We start from the raw sequence: 18,251 nt of genomic DNA, 5'->3' as shown, positions 1-18,251 counted from the left end.
AGAAAAATGTCAGGATTCAAACTTTTAACCAGAGCTTTGATATCGTGTAAAACTATCCAACCTAAAAGTTAAAGTTATATGGAACTAAATGTATGTAATTGGAATATCTAATCTAAAAGTTAAGCCAACTGGTAGAATTAAACTAAATGGATTAGAGATAAATTATACCCACCTATTCAGTTGACATGGTATTATACTTAACAAAAGGAATCCAATCTATCCTACTTGAACAACTAATATGATTGGAGGCATGTCTAAATGTTTTCTTGAGTTACACTTATGACGTAACGACCAAGGCCTATAATATTGTCCGCTTTGGATACTGAGTCCTTACGGCTTTAAAACACATTATACAAAATAAAGGGACTACGAGCCTTATAAACTAGCCCATGACTCCTCCCTAAGCGATGTGAGACTAGAGAAGACCCCTCCCCTTCTTTATAATTTACTTAATTTCTCATGAGACGACGTATCAATACCTTCAAATGAACTTGCATATGAAATCGCGTCGAGAAAGTTTTACTTATTTATATTATATCAAAGTGTCATGACATATAAGAAGTGGACCGCTACCAATCTCTAGTCCAATCGGCATAATTTACTTTTCCAATGTATATGATGTACAAATCTAACTTAGTATAATTCCAGGGTTTCATTTTTGTACACAAACTATATATCGTCTCTAAGCCCCCCTTAAAAAAAATAGAAGTTTCTTCTTCTTCTTATGAAATAGTCAAAAAACGCTCAGATTATTTTCCATATTTTAGATGATAAAGCAAACACTGAAAATGATGACCTCGTTCAAGGTCAAACAAATAATTTCCTTCTCTTGTAGCCCGGTAGCCCGGAAAGACCGGCGCGCGACTTCGCGTCCATAGGTCATTTGATTCTTTTGTAGACCGTAGGAGAGCCAACGAGCGAGGTACGCTTAGACAAAAATCGGATATTAGACACTGAAAATGACTGCTTCGTTGATGGTCAAACAGATGTTAGTTGCCCGAGAAGACTACACGGCTTCGCGTCGGTGGTTAATAAATATAGATGGATATATCTTCCTCATTAAGGATTCACAGAGAGAGAGAGAGAGAGAGAGAGAGAGAGAGAGAGAGAGAGAGATGGCAAAGGCAAGCAACACTTTGTCCAGGAACATGGTTTGCTGGTTTATCGTGATGCTGCTCCTCCATCTTCATTTGACCTTTAGCTGGAAGGTCCATCAATCCTCAAGGTTGCGGACACAGTAGTCAAAACGGTGCATATCTCTCTCTCTCTCTCTCTCTCGTGCAAGCAGAGTTTTGATTCAGTAAATGAAATTTTAGTCTCGTCTAGTTTCTCAAATGAAGGTGTATTGCATGTACTTTCTTCCTTTTATAATGTCCATAGATGATTGGACAAAAATTTACGAATGCCCTACTTATAAGAGGACATCTTTCATAATGTAGGTTCCGTTTGTTTTGTGGAATATATTTTCCAAAAAAACATTTCTTGACATTTGGTTTGCCTAGGAAAATGAGTCAATAGATAATATTTTCCTAGTTAATGGAAAACTTATACTTAAATTTAGAAAAATGATTTCTTCTATAAAAAATGGGAAATCTATTTTCGAAATATGATTAAATCTCAACATTTGATCTGAAACTTTACACTGGGCATGGAAACCCCAAGGTTGATTCCCGAATCCCTGTGTCCAAGACCAAATCTCCGGCGCCTAGCCCGAGCCCATCAATGCCAAGCTCATGACCCGTGCTTGTGCTCTAGCCCTCAAGGTCCATTAAGGCCAGGTCCAAAGCCTTGATGCTTGTCTCTAATGTGCTAGTACATGGGCACAAAGGCCATGCCCGGGTCCACCAAGGTCGTGTATAGGTCCATCAAGGCCAAACTCAAGACCCAAGTGCTCGTGCTCGTGTCCGTTAAGGCCAGGCACCGGACTGACTGCCTGTGCCTCAATTTATGATGCCTAGGTTAAGGTCCATTGCAATTGGACCTAGGATTACATTGCCAATACCTGGTTCCCCGGCTGCCCATGTATAAGTTACTAGCACTCTAATAATGGGCCTAACACCCTTAAAAAAAAAAAAAAAAAAAAAAAAAAAAAATCAACTTTAGCCCCCTCCTAATTCTATCCTAGATTTTTTCATCATATAAAAAACCCCCAACTTTTTGGTCAAGTCTGAATTCTACCATACACTTTTTTTTTGTCTTATAGAAACCACCAACTTTAGATACACTCTCAATTCCACCTTGAACTTTTTTTCCATTAACCCTCCATCCAAAATTGCCTGTAGTTACATGGTATTCCATGTCATTGCTCCGGATCTTTTCCAAAACTTTATATTCAAGAAGACTTCTATTGTAGATGATCTTCCATGTAAACCCAAATGATGTCTTATTGGATATGAAATTTAGATAAAAACTTTAGCAATTAATGCTGGCTTTCTTCAAACACTATTATCAAGTCTTCCTTCTATCTCGCTTAGAGATCTTCGATTTTGCGCTCAATCTTCAATCTCTCGTGGTCAAAGAGCTTGCGCTCTTGACACTCTACTCAGGATGCTTGAATAGCTTGCACTCGGGAGTTTTGAATTTTGGACTCAGGGTTAATGGGAGCCGATTTAGGACTCACGTAAAAGTTGTGATTTTTTATGAGACAAAAAAAAAATTAAGGTAAAAGTGGGACTGGACCTAATGTTTGAGTTTTTTATGGAACAAAAAAAGTTCAGGGTAGAGTTGGGATTGGACCTAAAGTTGGAGTTTTTTTAGGAAATTAGACCCCAAATAATATGTCTATTTTCAAAAATTAAATCAAATTTTCCATCACGACAAAAAAAATGTTTTTCATTTCATTTTTAAGTTTCAGTTAAATACCAGAAAATATTATCATTTTCCTAAGAAAAAACTTTTGTGGAAAATATTTTCCAGAAATGTTACATTTTCCCCGAAACAAATGGAGCCGTAATGGAAAAATCTCAAAATCTTCACTTAACTCTATCTAAGATGCAATTAGAGTAAGAAGATACAAATCTTGCGCCTAATCAAGGTTAAATTGTCTGAAAAGAAAGGCAAGTTGACTTGTTTGCAGGTACTTAATATATCATCCATTCCATGAACTCATATCACTAGATTCGGATCCTAAAAAGCACCGATTTCAGTTTCGTTCCTTCGTATATCTTGATTGATGAGGTTGGGGTACGGAGTGCCATAACTTGGCACGGAGGGACACTTAAGTGCCATAACTTTAAAATGGTACACTTAAGTGCCAATATCGGAGTAAAATGGGACACTTAAGTGCCACTCTGGCAAAAATCCGGCCAAATAACTAACGTGGCCATTTTCCGGCGAGTTTGGTCCAAAACGGCGTCGTTTTTGCATGCGACGTGGCGGAGAAAACACAAAAACGACGCCGTTTCGTGTCTACGTGTAAATAATAATATAAAATTAATTAAATTAGATTTAAAATATTCAAAAATTAAAAAAAAGAAAATTTAAAAATTTAGAAAATTTAGAAAAATTTAGAAAAATTTAAAAAATTTAGAAAATTTTTAAAAAATTAAGAAAATTTTAAAAAATTAAGAAAATTTCAAAAAAAAAAAAGGGGGTTCGAACGGGGTGGCCGAGGGCCGAGCCCTCGTCGCCGTCGCCTCCCGCCGTTGCCGGGAAGGGCCGGCGACGGAGGGGGAGGGTCGGCCGGGGTCACCGACCCCCGGCCGACAGACGGCGAGGGCCTGCGAGCCCTCGTCGGATCGCGGCCCGTGCCCGGATCTAGGGCGAGGGTCGCGGCCCTCGCCCGGATCCGGCGCGAGCTCGCGAGCCCTCGCCGCCTCGCCGCCGCCGCCGGGAAGGGCTAGCGACGGAGTGGGGAGGGTTGGGCGGGTCGCAGGGCCGGCGGGCGGCGAGGGCTCGCGGCCCTCACCGTTGGTCGGCCGGGGGTCGGCGACCCCGGCGAGACCCTGCCCCCTCCGTCGCCGGCCCTTCCGGCGACGGCGGGAGGCGGCGGCAGCGAGGGCTCGGCCCTCGGCCCGCCCGTTCGAACCCCCCTTTTTATTTTTTTTTTTGAAATTTTCTTAATTTTTGAAATTTTTGAAATTTTTGAAATTTTTTAAAATTTTTAAATTTTTCTTAATTTTTAAAAAAATTTAAATTTTTCTTAATTTTTTAAAAATTTTAAATTTTTCTTAATTTTTTAAAAAATTTTAAATTTTCTTAATTTTTTAAAAATTTTAAATTTTTCTTAATTTTTTAAAAATTTTAAATTTTTCTTAATTTTTTAAATTTGTCTTAATTTTTTTAATTTTTGAATATTTTAAATAAAATTAATTTAAATCTAATTTAATTAATTTTTATATTATTATTTACACGTATGCACAAAACGGCGTCGTTTTTGCATTTTCTCCGCCACGTCAGCGTGCAAAACGACGCCGTTTTGGACCAAACTCGCTGGAAAGTCGCCACGTCAGCCATTTGACCGGATTTTCGCCGGAGTGGTACTTAAGTGTCCCATTTAACTTCAAAACTGACACTCAAGTGTACAATTTTGAAGTTATGGCACTTAAGTGTCCCTCCGTGCCAAGTTATGGCACTTGGGCTGTTCTTTACTCCTTGATTGATTTTATCTATCACATTGTTGGTAACGACTGTCCATGTTTGCAGGCGGTTCGGGTGGAAGCAATCCATCCCCATCCCCAGGATGCCGTAAGCACTCTCAAAACCCATTTTAGAACAATGGACTACCTTATTTTATAAATTAGAAATCCACTCAATTCATTGCATAACATCTTTAAGGAAAGAGAAAAAAAGTAACTAGGAGATAGACACAGTTCACTAATATTATGATTGTGAAAGATCTTTAACAACGAATTTATTTGTAATGCAGACCATTGAATCACGGAAGCTTGTCAAGGTCCAGTGCCAAAGGTGTCTGACTCTAGGGTATTAAATAAGCCTATGTCATGTTTCTTGATGTTCTAGATTCTACATGGGCATTGTTCCAAAAACCCTGTTTCTTGAGGAATTATGATTCATTCCATCGATGGACATAAATAAAGCATATTTGTACTCCTTTTGCTGAGGATAAATATGATCTTTTCAAAGGATCATCCCATGCGCGATCATTCTCAAATAGATTGTTCTTTTTTCGAACATCCTTTAGTAGAAACCATATCATTTCTTTAAAAGTTAAGCATCTCGGGTAAATAGGACATCGATCCGTTGGTGCCGAACCAAACCCTTTGTCCCAACAAACCAAGCTTGAGGTGGTGCGAATGCCACCACCTCGAGCTTCGTTGAGAGAGACAGAGAGAGATGTGAATCCCGCCTACAGTCAACGATGGCGGTGGTTGCAGCGGGCAGTAAGGTGGAAATCTCCTAGACGGTGGTGGTTGAATGTACGGCAACGACGAAGGCTGTGGGCAAAAGGGAAAGGGAAGAGAGGTGGTGCGGTGGTGATTGGCACATTGCTCGGTTGAAGAGGGAGGAGAGAGAAAGGGGACTGATCGGAAGGTTTTAGCTTGGATTTGATTGAGTCTGGCAAAAACTAAAGTTTAAAGAGATCAATGTAGGAACACCGGAGCCACGTCCCTGAGCACGTAGAGTCACTTCATTGGACATTGCATAACTTCACTTCTTTTGATTTCACCAACATTTCATTTTCAAAAACTGATCTTCATTCTGCTTGTTTTGTTTAAAGAGAAATGTAGTCCTACTTGTCAAAATTTTCATCTTCAAATTAACTACGATTAATGTGCCAAGCATGGTTTTAAATAGCAGCAGCCATTGTATAGCAGTGCCACTACCAGCCAGAATCACGGGGAGAATGAAAGCCTCATTGATACCAGTCGATATCGGTGCTATCGCGGCAATTGCTGCGGTATTGCATCCTATTGATTCAAACAAAAAGAGGAAGAACCAGCAGGATGAAGAAGAGATTGACAGAAAAAGTGACATCAGCCTCTTTCTCCGGAAACTTTCAAACCTTGCGTCCATATAATTATAACGCTTTAGCACATCTCATTTGAAGTTTGAACTGAAGAAAACAAGTATTTGTGCCAAAGACTTTACGGGATTCACTTCTTAAGCACGGCTATTTCCTAAAAGTAAACCAACCACTTCTGTCCATTTTGTCAATACCTGCCAAATTTGATCGAGACACGTCTGACTTTCGAAGAGAACATCATCATCATATCATATAAAACCCTTCACGCCTCAAGAGGAGAAGACCAACAAAATTCGAACGAGAATATGAAGGAAATGGCTTGCAAGCCTCCTCCTCCTTCCTCCTCCTCTTCCTCCTCCTATTGCATCAGAATCTGCTGGTTTCTATCGATCGCGATCCTTCACTTGCTTGCGAGAAGATTACTTCCTCGGTGTGGTGGTGAGTCTGCTTCCTCTTTCTTCTACTTAAGCTCACATTCGGGAACATGCAAAATCATCATTAACAGGGAAATCCGAATGACAGATACAGGTTCATTGTGGTTTCCACGAACAGATGGAAACGAACTGTACCTTCTTTATCTTCTGTCATTAAAACATCGACTGCGATTGTATGTTGAGAATAATGCGACTCCCTCAAACATTTCTGTTCAGGAAAACAGGGCATAGATCCAAAAAAACACGTGGAACTGAAATTCTGGATTTTGTTTTTGAAGTCTTGAATTCTTTATTATGATTAATATCAGGGTATTTTTTGAGGGAATGACCCTCTAGATTAGAAAGGTCACCAAGAGTTGCAAATTCCTTTTGACGCTCTCTCTGTGAATTGTTGACGAATGTTGCAGAAGATATAAGGGATTTTAAATGTTATAATGAGTCTTTGAAAGAGAACTTCTAGGAAAAGCAGAATTCTATTGTTTGGTTAAAAAAATGATTTTGTTTTTTTCTGGTAAATTTATCAAGTGTTGGTAAATGTGAAAAAACAATTGGCAGAAAAGTAACCCGTTGGTAACTTACCAAATTTTTTATGAAGTTACCAACTTTCTCTTGTTCTGTTTATATTACTAGTTTTGTACTACTCACCAACTTTTATTTGCATAAGTTTAACAATGTTTTGAATTACTAACTCTTATGTGAAATTATTAATCTAAATTAGAGTGATTCATCAACTTTTGTCAAATTTTATTGACAATTAAATGTTTTGCCATAAATCTTGTTTGAATTACTACCAATATTTTAATTGTTTTCTTTTGTACATATCAAATTTTTTATTGAGTTACCAACTTTTAGTTGACTTGGTTAGCAACCTCTTACATTTATTAGCTTTTTAAGATTACCAATCTAAACTAGCATGATTCACCAATTATTGTCCTATTAAATTATCACCAAATATTGAATTATCAACTCTTATTTAAGTTACTTACCAACAATTTTTTTTTTGGCCAACTTTTCTATTTATTTACAAACTCTATTTGCATTTCTTAATAACGCATTAATTTTACCAAATTCTTTTAGAAATTACTAACCTTAATTAAAGTGACTTACCAACTTTGCTCTGATGAAGATATGGATTAATTTTGGGTTACTATCTCTCGTTTGAATTACTTACCAAGTTTATTTTTCTTTCCTTTACCAACTTTTCTTATCTTTTATCAACTTTTGTTCACCTTTCTACTTACACTTTAAATTTGTCAACTCTTATATGAATTTACAAGAAAAAAGGTAAAGAAAAAATGTTGGTGAAAAGGTAATATATTTTTCTATCAGAAATAAGGGAAGTTGATAATTTAAAAATAAAAAGTTGGTAACTAACTCTAGAGTTGGTAAACCAATGCTAATTGGTAGCTTGATTGGAGATAAGTTGTCAATCACACTCAGTAAGGTTGGTAATTTCTAGAAATTACAAATTTAAAAAATTGATTATTAAGACAAATAAAAATAGTAGCTCGATATAAACTTTAGTAGATTTAAGAAAAAAAACAAATAAATGTTGGTAAGCAATTATAACCTAGAACTGATTGGTAATTTAATTGGAGAAAACTTAGTAAGTCACCCAAACAAACATAGATAACAAGGATTGGTAAAAGATTATATAATAAATATCAATACCTTACTCAAATAGAAATTGGTGATGCAAACAAGTTGATAATTTAATTGGAGAAAAGTTGGTAATCACTCTAATAGACATTGACAATTTCTAAAAAAATTAGCAAATTCAAAAGGTTGACAAACAAGGCAAATAAAAGTAGTAATTCAATAGAAAATTAGTAAATTAACAAAATAGTAATAAATGGTAGTTACAAGCAATCAAATGATACTTGGTAATCCAAAACCAGTTGGCATCTCAACTGGAGAATAGGGAAACACTCAAATAAAGGTTGGTAATTTTTTATAGTAAGTTGGTAATTTAAAAAAAAAAAAAAAGTTACAAACATTAGTAACTAACTTAAAGAAGGGGTGGTGACACAAAACTTGGTAACTTAACTGGGTAAAAGTTTGTAACAACACTAATGAACATTAGTACTTTCTAAAAAGAGTTGGTGAATGGAACGGGTTGGTAAGCAAGACAAATAATAAGTTGTTAATTCAATAGAAAAGTTGGTAAATTTAAAATAAATAAATAACCATTAATAAGTAACTTAAATGAGACTTGATATATTTAAACTAACTTGAAACCTAATGAGAGAAGAACTGATAACTCACAAATAAAGGTTGGTAGGTTCTTATGAGAGACATTTATAAAATAGACAAATAAGGAATAAATAAACGTTAATATGGGTGAATAATTAGGCTAAATATAGTAACACCAATTGTTCACGTTTATCAGATAGTAGCCCCTGCAACTGGTCTAATGGGTAAAAAAAAACCGTGTTATTCCCTTCACATAATTTGATTGTTTGTGTTTGTAGGTAATGTGGGTGGAGACAACCCACCTCATTCCCCAGGCTGCTGTAAGTACTTTTGAGACTTGTTTATGTAATGTGATAGTCATGATCCATTAGTGCAGGATTTCACTATCAATCACAAAGATTAATACCACAACTAGCACACACTTAGCACATTTACTCCAAATTTTCAGTTCAGAAAAAAAAATTCCAAAGTGATATATCCATGCCGCATTACCCCAAACTAATTTTCACATTATAAAAATCCTAAACTGGTAAATTCATACCACATTTACCCAAAATTGATTTATTGTCACAGAAAATTAGGGATTTTAGCAAATTCGCGAAACTTGAGGGAGCTTTTAGGGAAAAATTAGCAGATTTTAGCAAATTTCAAAATATAATATTTTGGCAATTTAAATTGTTTGTAATAAAATAAGTAGTTTTGGATAAATGCGGTACATGTTATGTGACATGAAACTTAGTTTACAATATATATAATCAATTTAAAGTTCAGGTGTACCACAGATTGAGATTTTCGATGGTATAGCCCTAATAACAATTTATACTTATATATTTTCATTGATGATTATAATATATATTTCATTCATTCACTTTCTTAAACAATACTTAATTTATTAAAAAAAATGTTTTCCAAATGTTTATTCTCAACTCATTTTATGAAATACAATACTCATCTCATAACATCATGCGAAATTAGCTTGGAAAAAATAGAGCTCGTGGAAATATGGAGGCAAAAAATCTTTAACTATATGCTTTTGTTGCAATACAGAATGGAGGTTAGCTTTATCGTTCGGGACTACGGAAGGTGCCGCCGAGGATATTCAATAACTTAGGGGTGATCACTTGTAATATGGATAATTTTGAATGTCAAATGTTATTGTTCTTTTCAATATTTACTAAAGGAAGCTATATTATTGTGGTCATTTATTTATTTTTTATAGATGCTGCGTTACAAAACATGTCAGGATGAGATGGTTCTTGATTGTCTACACTTAGTTACACACATGTCAATTATTTTTATAAAAATTTCAAATAAGAACATAAAGTGCCCTCATTTTTCAAATAAGAACATAAAGTGCCCTCATTTTTTCAAATAAGAATCTTAAGTGAATTTTATTTCAAACAAGAATCTAAAGTATTTTCATTTTCTCAAATAAAGACTTAAAATGAATATTATTTTAAATAAGGATATGAAGTGACCATATTAGTATAAAAAAAGGACATGATCTCACAAATCGGTCAATAACATTTTTTTCTTTATTTTTTTTTTTTTTTTTACGTAAGTGATAGATTATAGGCGATTGATTCACCCATTCAATTGAGATGGACGTCCCACTTGTTACTAGTCGAATGTCCATTTGCCTCACAAACCAGCTTCATTTGGGTTTCGTGCTTTCACGTCTGCTTTTTCCCGACCGTTCCAAATGTAATGAAATCTACATAAGCTCTCCAAATGAAACAAGATTTGCCATCTCCAAAACGTATCGTTATATACACAACCAAGGCGAAATACAATATGGGGGAGCTCACTTTAATTAGGTTTCTTTGGGCCCTCCTAGGCCCAGTTGTTCGCAAAGCTCCGTCTACAAAAAATGGACAAGACTTTGGCAGACTGGAGAGAGAACTTAGTCGGGTCATGGGCCTATTGGGCCATGGGCCCACGGCCCAAATCCCGAATCCAGATGGGCCCATCAGCACCACGCCTTTCGACCCTTTCGCTTCCCCTTGCCTCGGGAGTTTTATCTGCAATTTCCTTTGCAATTCTCCCTCCTCTCCTCCTCCTCCCCCAATGGCGTCGCTCAACTTCAGCTTCTTCGACAACTGGTTCGCCAGACCCACCAACCCACTCCCTCTCCCGAACCTCGCCGCCGCCGCCCGGCCGCTCTCCGCCGCCTCCCGGGCCGCCCCCAACTTCGCCTCCCTGAGCTCGAGCCTCGGACCCCCGAAACCCGACGGCGAGCCCAAGCCCGACGGCAAGGAGGACGGCATCTACACCCAGGCGATGGACCGGTACTTCTGGGAATGCGAGAACCTGCCCGACTACCGGCACACCCCCGAGGTCGAGAAGATCCTGAATGAGGACCCCGTGTTCGAGGCCAAGGAGAACCCGACCGAGCAGGAGGTGCGGGAGAACGAGAAGTGGTGGCAGGATTTCCGGTCCAGCCCCGTCGTGCAGTTCATGCAGCGGGCCGAGGAGGTCGCGGATCAGTTCAACGAGCTGGAGCTCCAGGAGAACGACGAGCCGTACAGAAGCGAGGACAAGAAGCTGTGGCGCGGGGTCCCGCACGTGCCGGGGCTCGACGGCCGCCCGATGCCGCGGAAGGCGATCAAGACGAGGGAGGAGAGCGATGACAAGTTCTGGGATTTCGCGCGGCAGTTCTTCTTCGGGCTCTGGGGGTTCAGGCAGCGGCCGTACCCGCCCGGGCGGCCCATCGATGTCGCGCAGGCTATCGGGTATAAGCGGCTCGAGAGGCGGTACTATGATTGTAAGTTTTGTTGGAGATTGATGTCGTGTTGAGATTGAATGATCGTTTGATCATAGTCAAGATTGGAATTTTTGGTTGCTTTGTGTTGTTGCACAGGATGTGTTTGTAGAATTTCCGGTGTAAGAAATATCTGTCCTTGTGATATAGAGGAAGATTTATTTTCAGTTAATTTGATTTTCAGTTAGCTTGATGAATGTGTAATCTCTGTATTCTGTGTTTCTTCATTCCTGCTAATGCCGTTTGGTACATTCGAATGAGAATATGTAGGCTTGTTTGCTCAAAATGTGCATTTTGTGCAGGGTTTAACCAATGTATCCATTTTCAATTGCCATAGTATTTGTGGTTTAATCAACAGACTGCGTTTTGTGTGGGGTAATTGCAAGTGTGAATGCTGATTTTAACTAAAAGCATTAACAGATTGTTATGGGGAAGATGGTGGATCTTTATTTGTTTATCTGAATGTGTTCTCATAGATTGGTTGTTGGCATGATAAGGTAATTGCAAGTATGCATGCCAATTTTAATGAAAAGCATTAACAGATTGTTATGGGGTAGATGGTGAATCTTTATTTGTTTATCTGATTGTGTTCTCATAGATTGGTTGTTGGTATGACAGTTATCATGAGGAGTGGTGGCTTCTACTATAAGGATCGATTGGGTCGAACTCGGGGACCGATGGAACTGATACAACTTAAAACAGCTTGGGGTGCTGGAATCATTGACAAGGACACATTCATTTGGGGTGAGGACTTGGATGAATGGGCTCCGATTCATATGATTTATGGACTGGAACCTGCCATTGCCACATGGGAAGGTAGGCATATTGTTTTTGTCAATTTTATGCTACAAATTTAAACGTCTTGTGCAGGAAAGTATAGTCAGTCACAGCAAGCGTAGTCTACTGTGTAAAGCATTCTCCATATGCATGCTAATATTTGTAAGGCATGAAAGTGCCATGTTTGGGGGACTGGTTTGATTAGATCTTATCTCTGCCACTTGTGTATTGATGTTGTCAATTCTGGCCATTGAAATTGATTGGAAGAGCATGTTCAAGTTGGTAGAAGAATACTACTGTTCACCAGAGCTACTCTTTTCCTGGTGAAAAATTATAACTGCTTTTTGTTTACTTCTTGTGCCACTGTGAATGAGATATCTTTTTACTTGTTATTATGGGCTTTCAGTAAGACTAGGTGCTGCGGCCACTGCATTCCTTCACAAACTCCAGAAAGGAATACCTCCTTGGGTACCTCTCAAAGGGCAAGAGAAGAAAACTTACAAGCAGCTCCAGCAAGAAGCTATAGAAAGCAGGAGACGCGATCAAGCGGTGCTCGAAGCTAATGATGGTCTTTGGCCTGGACTGAAAATTCCAAGTCATTGCCTATTTCTTTGGGCTAGTGGTTCAGAACTTACAACCATTTTAGAAGATGACCACATGCCGAACAAGTACATCCCAAAAGATCTCAGGTACTGCAGAAAGAAGTATATTTCTTCTGGCTAGTCCTTTTAGCCACCAAACATTTGAAGCAAATAACCAATGCCTGACTATGTGGGTGTACTTATTAATGATGCAGGATCCAATTGGCTAAAGTAATACCTGGTTTAAGGCCTTGGGAAGTTTTAAGCATTGAACAAGCAATGGATCAGATAACATATGGTGGAGAATGGTACCGTCTACCCCTTGGTACTTACCATACAGGTCCTCCGTACATCCAGCTTTGGAACAAGGACGTTAAGGTGCGACTTAGTATCGCTCCTTTTTCTTTGCCTCTATTTGATATTCAGCTTGTCTTTTACCACTCAAGTTAATAAAGATCAAAAGGGCTAAACTTGCCTTCCACCATAATAATATTGAGAGAAAGAAGCGTAACTGCAAATAGTGATTAGTGCGGAGACTTTTTCCATAAGTCATTTCCCATTCTTCCCTGATCACTATTTTAATTAGACTATTCTTATACTGAAACCCGTAAGTAGAAGATTAACCTTGGGCCCAGTTGGTAATGGCTACCCTATCGACAGTTGAGAATTTTATTTCACAGATTTCTGCCTCTTACAATCCTGACTGGCCACTGACATAAAGAAAGGGCAACGAAGAGAGTGGATTACTGAAAATTTCCCTATTTCAACCCTTGCTTGGCCCATTCCGAAGAAGGAAAAAAAAAAATTACCTTTGATTAATTTTTCCTGGTTCCGGTGGATTTCTTAATGTGTAATCTAGCTCTCATCTCCCCTCTACTGCTATTGAGCTAAAAGCCCATGCATCTTTGATGAAAGCTCTCATGCTGTACTTTTAGTTTGCTTTTTGTGTTGGTTTCATTAAGTTCTTTGACGTTTAGAAAGTATGACCTTACGTACGCATCAGCACTTGTTAGTCAGTTTAATTAGTGGCACGTTGTAGCTTCACTGCAGAGCATCAACTCTTTATTGGATTTTTGGTGAAAGGACAGGTGACATATTATTCCTTTCTTTCCTTTATGAGAACAGTGAAAAGCTATTTATGCATAATGCGTCCCCTGACCTTTGTTCATTGTTGTCTCAGCGAATGTTTAGGATTTTCTTCAACTTGAGCTCTAGAGTGTATAACAAACTAGAAAGGACCGTACCTGGTTTTACCCAAATAATGGAGAAAGTCCACGCTGACACGGCCGTAAGGGATGCGAGACGGAAAGAGAAGAGGGAGGCACAAAAGAGGGCCGAGAGGAGGAGGCCATGTTTGGTAGAGCTCGAAAAAACCCATAGCAGCCTGTGGTCGTCACCCTGCAGCTCAAATGATACATTAAGATCTTCTATTGATCGATTCAACCTGTGCAGCATCGGTTTAGGAGGCAGGTTCTCTTCTTTTCCTATATCGTGATGGCTCACCTTGAGTTTGAAATTAGTTGCTTGGTAATGCCAGCAAACCCTTGAAATGGAAGGTTTGTAGTCTGTAGTTTTGCATCCATTTCAAGGGGAAGAGAACAGTAACAAATTCAGATCTTCTTTTGTGTTGAGAGGATTGGCATAATGAGTCTTGCACTAAATGGGCTTCATGTTGTTCCGATATCTATGGAGGATTCTGCAGAGTTTGAGCTTGTGAAGTCTCTACCATCTGTCTTGTTTTGCTTCTCTCTATGTATCAACGGAAACAGCCAAGCCTTATTCCATCAAGTGAGATTGGTTGTACGAATTGTATTATGCCGTTGCCTTCGACCATTTTTAGATTTTTTGTGCTCTTTGAATTTCCGTTTGTTTCGTGAAAAATAAATGATTTGGAAAATATTTTTTTTTTAAAATCATTGTTTATATCACTTAAAAAATGAATGAATAAATATATTTTCATTGTCTAAAAAGTATTTAAATACAAATTATCATTAATAATGAAAATATTTTTCATTAGTTAATTATTAAGTGATTTGTTTTAGAAAAATGTCTTACAAATTATTTATTTTTCGCAAAATAAATGAGTCTAAATAGTCAATATCTTTCTTATATTTTTGAAAATAAATGATGGATGGACATTTTTTGCTCACTCAAGCCCTCTTTTCATTATTTTCTTCATTTTATATTTGGGATTCGCTTAACCTTTTCTTTTGGTTTATTCTTGTAATGACTATTTCGTTACTTCTATGAAAAAAAAAATATGCAAGTTACACTTTCTACTGCTCGTCTGTATTTATTTTCATCTTTGTTTTACAATGCTCACTTTTCTATCCCTCATTCGAAGAGCGTTAAAGCATAAGGACTAGTCAAAAGAATTATGTTTCGGAATTATATCAATAAGATCCCATTTTAGTTTGACATATCGATTTTCAAGGAAATTGTTGTATGATACTAACATCCCAAACGCTCAATTGTATCATATATAAAGAGAATGACTCAAATGCAAGCTTCTATGGAACCATTTTCGGATTTGGTGGAATTGAATTAAGAGTACCACTTACAATTGAATCAAGAGTAGCCCTACTAAGGGAATTGAATCTAACCTTGCTTCACTTTCTCTGTCAAGGAACTCTAGGATCAATACACATTCTTAGTGTGATAAAAGCTGTGAAATTCTTTAGTGTGATTGAGTCAATAATCACTCCTCCACAGTGAGTAACCAAATAAGAACGCAACATTTTAAATTATCTTCAAGAATTATATATCTCAAATAATCAAACATTATGTTCTAGATATCTTCATGGATTTCTTCACAATACCATTGATTTGATGATCAAAATAAAATCGGTAAATCTATTTTTCATCAATCGATTCATTTATTATTTTTATGACATCGGCATTGTCTAAGAACTGACTAATCAATCTATTTCAAAAAGGGGAAAGGAATATGCAAATTTGTCCAGTATTAGTAGATAAAATGATTTTTTTCATTTTTGAATCCCAAACAGTTCGATTAGGGGTAGTATATAAAGATTTAAGGTCATTTCTTCAATTTACTCTCAATTTCTAAGTTCGGTGTTACTTACCAAATAAAAGGCTTGAATACGAAAAAAAAAAAAAGGAAGTTGGTTATGGATAGACGAGTAGCGTTACCACCGACTTATCGCGGAAATCGAAGCCAGTCACGCACGACACGTAGGCCGAGGAACCACGTGTCGGCTCCCCATTGGGGCCAGAAAGAGACAAATCGCTCCGAAGAACGTGTAACAAAGCGAGGGCTTCTCTCAGTTCCGACCGACGCTCCAGACGAGGACGCTTGTCCCTTCCTTTTCTTCCTTTTCAAGCTTCTGTATATAAACATGGTCGTCCAGTTCCGGCGACTGGATTTTCAGACGAAGCCATGGCGCCAGATCTCAGTCCAACCTCACTCCAGAACGACGGGGACGAACATCAGAAGGGAGCAGAGGATGGAGGGGAGAAGACAGAGAGCAAGACGCTCTTGAACAGTCTCCTCTCCACCATCATCCCCGAAAAGGCGCCGCCGGCGACGGCGGCGGACGGAGCTGGTGGCGGACGCGGCAACGACGATGGGGGCCCCGAGGACGGCGAGGGAAATGGCGGCGGCGGCGGCGGCGGCGGGGGGATCATCGGTCACTTGATCTCGAACCTGGTCTCTCCCGGGAGCCCCGAGGCGGGGCGGTGGTCGGGGAAGAGGAAAGCGGAAGCCTTGGAGGTCGAGGACGGCGGAAGAGGCGGCGAGGCCGGTGGGGTTTCTAGGGCGAAGAGCGATGGGGAAAGTGAAGCAGTCGGTGGTGGCGGTGGCGGTGGGGTGATAAGCAGTCTTATTTCGAGCTTCTTTTACTCAAGTGAGGAGGGAGAAGGAAGTGCTTTCGCCGCCGCCGCCGCTGCCGGAGGTGATGAGATAGAGAGACATCGGGCGGCTGAAGGAGGCGAGACGATGGTGGCCGCGGCGTCGGAGGTGGATGAGGGGAGCGGCGGTGGCGGGGGCGGCAGGGGCATCATCGAGAACATCATCTCTCACCTGCCAGGTACATCTAAGAATCAACTCTTTTATTTTTATTCTTTTTTGTAATTGGGGTTCAAATTTTCATATTTTGAGATTGTCCATATTTAATTTTAAGTGTGCATTTTGACTCTCACTTTTAAGAAAAAAGTGGAGTATGAAAAATAAGAATTAAAATAAAATAGAATATAATTGACAAAAAAATAGAAAAGAAAAATGATTCATTCTAACATATATTGTATATTTGTGTAGAAGGCTTGTGCTAATATTTATGTGAATTATTAAACAATTATCCCGTCATTTTCGAAATTACCAATTTGACTCTCTTTTTTTCAATCTAAAAAGGAATTATGTCTATTATAAGCTGGTGGGTGGTGGCATTGAGCAGAACTATGGAGTTTTCATTAAATTTTCACTTGAATAGTTAATTAAACACTTGGGGATGGTGCACAAATTAGTGCACGTAGTCGAAATACGAATACTGAAACTGATTCTTTATATATATATATATAAATAAAACGAGTTATTTGATTTATTTCAGAATATAGATACACAGCTAAAGCAAGCGCAATGGGGTGCAAAATTAAAAGTGGGAAGATAAATCGAAAGTTTTGGGACCTGATTTAATATATAGAAATAGTTCACGGATCATATTGTATAACTACGGAAGATATCGGATGTCGAAAGTATTATTAATGTCGATTTTTTGTTTTTTGTTTTTTTGTTTCTCCATTATTTGGTGAGCAGAGGATGCATGTCCGACTACTGATGAGGCCTCTATGCTGATTCACTCCATCGTTCGAGACTGAGAAGCTAATTTCGGACTTCCGAAATTCATCTTTCTTATTGGTCCACGGGAGGAACTTTTTTCTTCTTCTTCTTCTTCTTCTTCTTTTTTTAAATATTATTGTGATTTAGGGACAAAAACTGTGTAACTTCACTATGTTGATGGTTTTCTTTGTTCTTTGGATGATCTTTAAGAATGTTTGTGCTAATTGGTGTGTACATTTCTTTACTAAGTAGAGGGTCAAAAAAATTGAGAAACATCATATCATTGATGATAATCCCATAAATCAAAATTAATGTAAATATACTTGGTCTAGTATGTATTTTGTAAGTATATCCATTCAAAATTTAGTTCTAGCCCCTTAGAAATCAGGACTTATCATGGACTTAAAAGGCATGCTGGTGGTGGCGGTGAGCATTCTAGAAAGTCAGGTGCATTAGGTGTCTTCTTCGTTCAAGCGACGATACAAAAGAAGAATGAGACGAGGTGAGAGGTTAGGAGCAGCGTTATAGGCAACTCATGGATATCATCATTTTTCATTTGATGAAATGAATTCGAAGATTAAGTGGGGTCTCATCCTGCTTCTGGCAATTGTACTTATTAGAGAGGGAGGTGCTTCTTATTTTACATAATACTCGATAAAAAAAGACATTTAACTTTTCAAAAATTAATCCTTTTGAAGCGGTGCGATTTATCACAAGTGTGATTAGAAATATAAGTCATAGATAGGGTGTCGACGATTCAAATTTTCAAAAAAAATGAACTGAA

At 38.3% G+C, this 18,251-nt stretch overlaps 2 protein-coding genes and 1 long non-coding RNA gene across 3 annotated transcripts; all 3 read left to right on the top strand.

Annotated features, from left to right (window-relative positions):
* Positions 1-8,016: 8,016 nt before the first annotated feature.
* Positions 8,017-9,771, top strand: LOC104425516. Its single transcript, XR_721690.3, has 2 exons — positions 8,017-8,873; positions 9,601-9,771. It is a non-coding gene; the product is annotated as an uncharacterized LOC104425516 (long non-coding RNA).
* A 799-nt stretch (positions 9,772-10,570) lies between these two features.
* On the top strand, positions 10,571-14,390 carry LOC104425569 (protein TIC 56, chloroplastic). The gene is made up of 5 exons (XM_010038327.3): positions 10,571-11,317; positions 11,933-12,130; positions 12,498-12,780; positions 12,888-13,050; positions 13,853-14,390. Exons 1-5 carry the CDS (start codon positions 10,621-10,623, stop codon positions 14,165-14,167), a joined length of 1,656 nt encoding a protein of 551 aa, XP_010036629.2. The 5' UTR covers positions 10,571-10,620; the 3' UTR covers positions 14,168-14,390.
* Positions 14,391-15,961: 1,571 nt separating this feature from the next.
* On the top strand, positions 15,962-17,742 carry LOC104453221 (glycine-rich cell wall structural protein 1.0-like). Its single transcript, XM_010067747.3, has 2 exons — positions 15,962-16,721; positions 17,444-17,742. The coding sequence occupies exons 1-2, from the start codon at positions 16,073-16,075 to the stop codon at positions 17,503-17,505; spliced, it is 711 nt and encodes a 236-aa protein (XP_010066049.2). The 5' UTR covers positions 15,962-16,072; the 3' UTR covers positions 17,506-17,742.
* The last annotated feature ends 509 nt before the right edge of the window (positions 17,743-18,251 follow it).

The sequence above is a fragment of the Eucalyptus grandis genome, chromosome 1 (assembly GCF_016545825.1).
Source record: "Eucalyptus grandis isolate ANBG69807.140 chromosome 1, ASM1654582v1, whole genome shotgun sequence".
Classification (NCBI taxonomy): Eukaryota; Viridiplantae; Streptophyta; class Magnoliopsida; order Myrtales; family Myrtaceae; genus Eucalyptus; species Eucalyptus grandis.
This window is presented reverse-complemented; position numbering and strand designations above follow the sequence as displayed.

Bases quoted from the DNA above. Each gene is read 5' to 3' on its own strand.
- LOC104453221 (XM_010067747.3), top strand. From the start codon at position 16,073: ATGGCGCCAGATCTCAGTCCAACCTCACTCCAGAACGACGGGGACGAA. The intron at 16,722-17,443 runs GTACATCTAAGA...TTTGGTGAGCAG, and splicing joins CATCATCTCTCACCTGCCAG to AGGATGCATGTCCGACTACT.
- LOC104425569 (XM_010038327.3), top strand. From the start codon at position 10,621: ATGGCGTCGCTCAACTTCAGCTTCTTCGACAACTGGTTCGCCAGACCC. The intron at 11,318-11,932 runs GTAAGTTTTGTT...TTGGTATGACAG, and splicing joins CGAGAGGCGGTACTATGATT to TTATCATGAGGAGTGGTGGC. The intron at 12,781-12,887 runs GTACTGCAGAAA...TTAATGATGCAG, and splicing joins TACATCCCAAAAGATCTCAG to GATCCAATTGGCTAAAGTAA.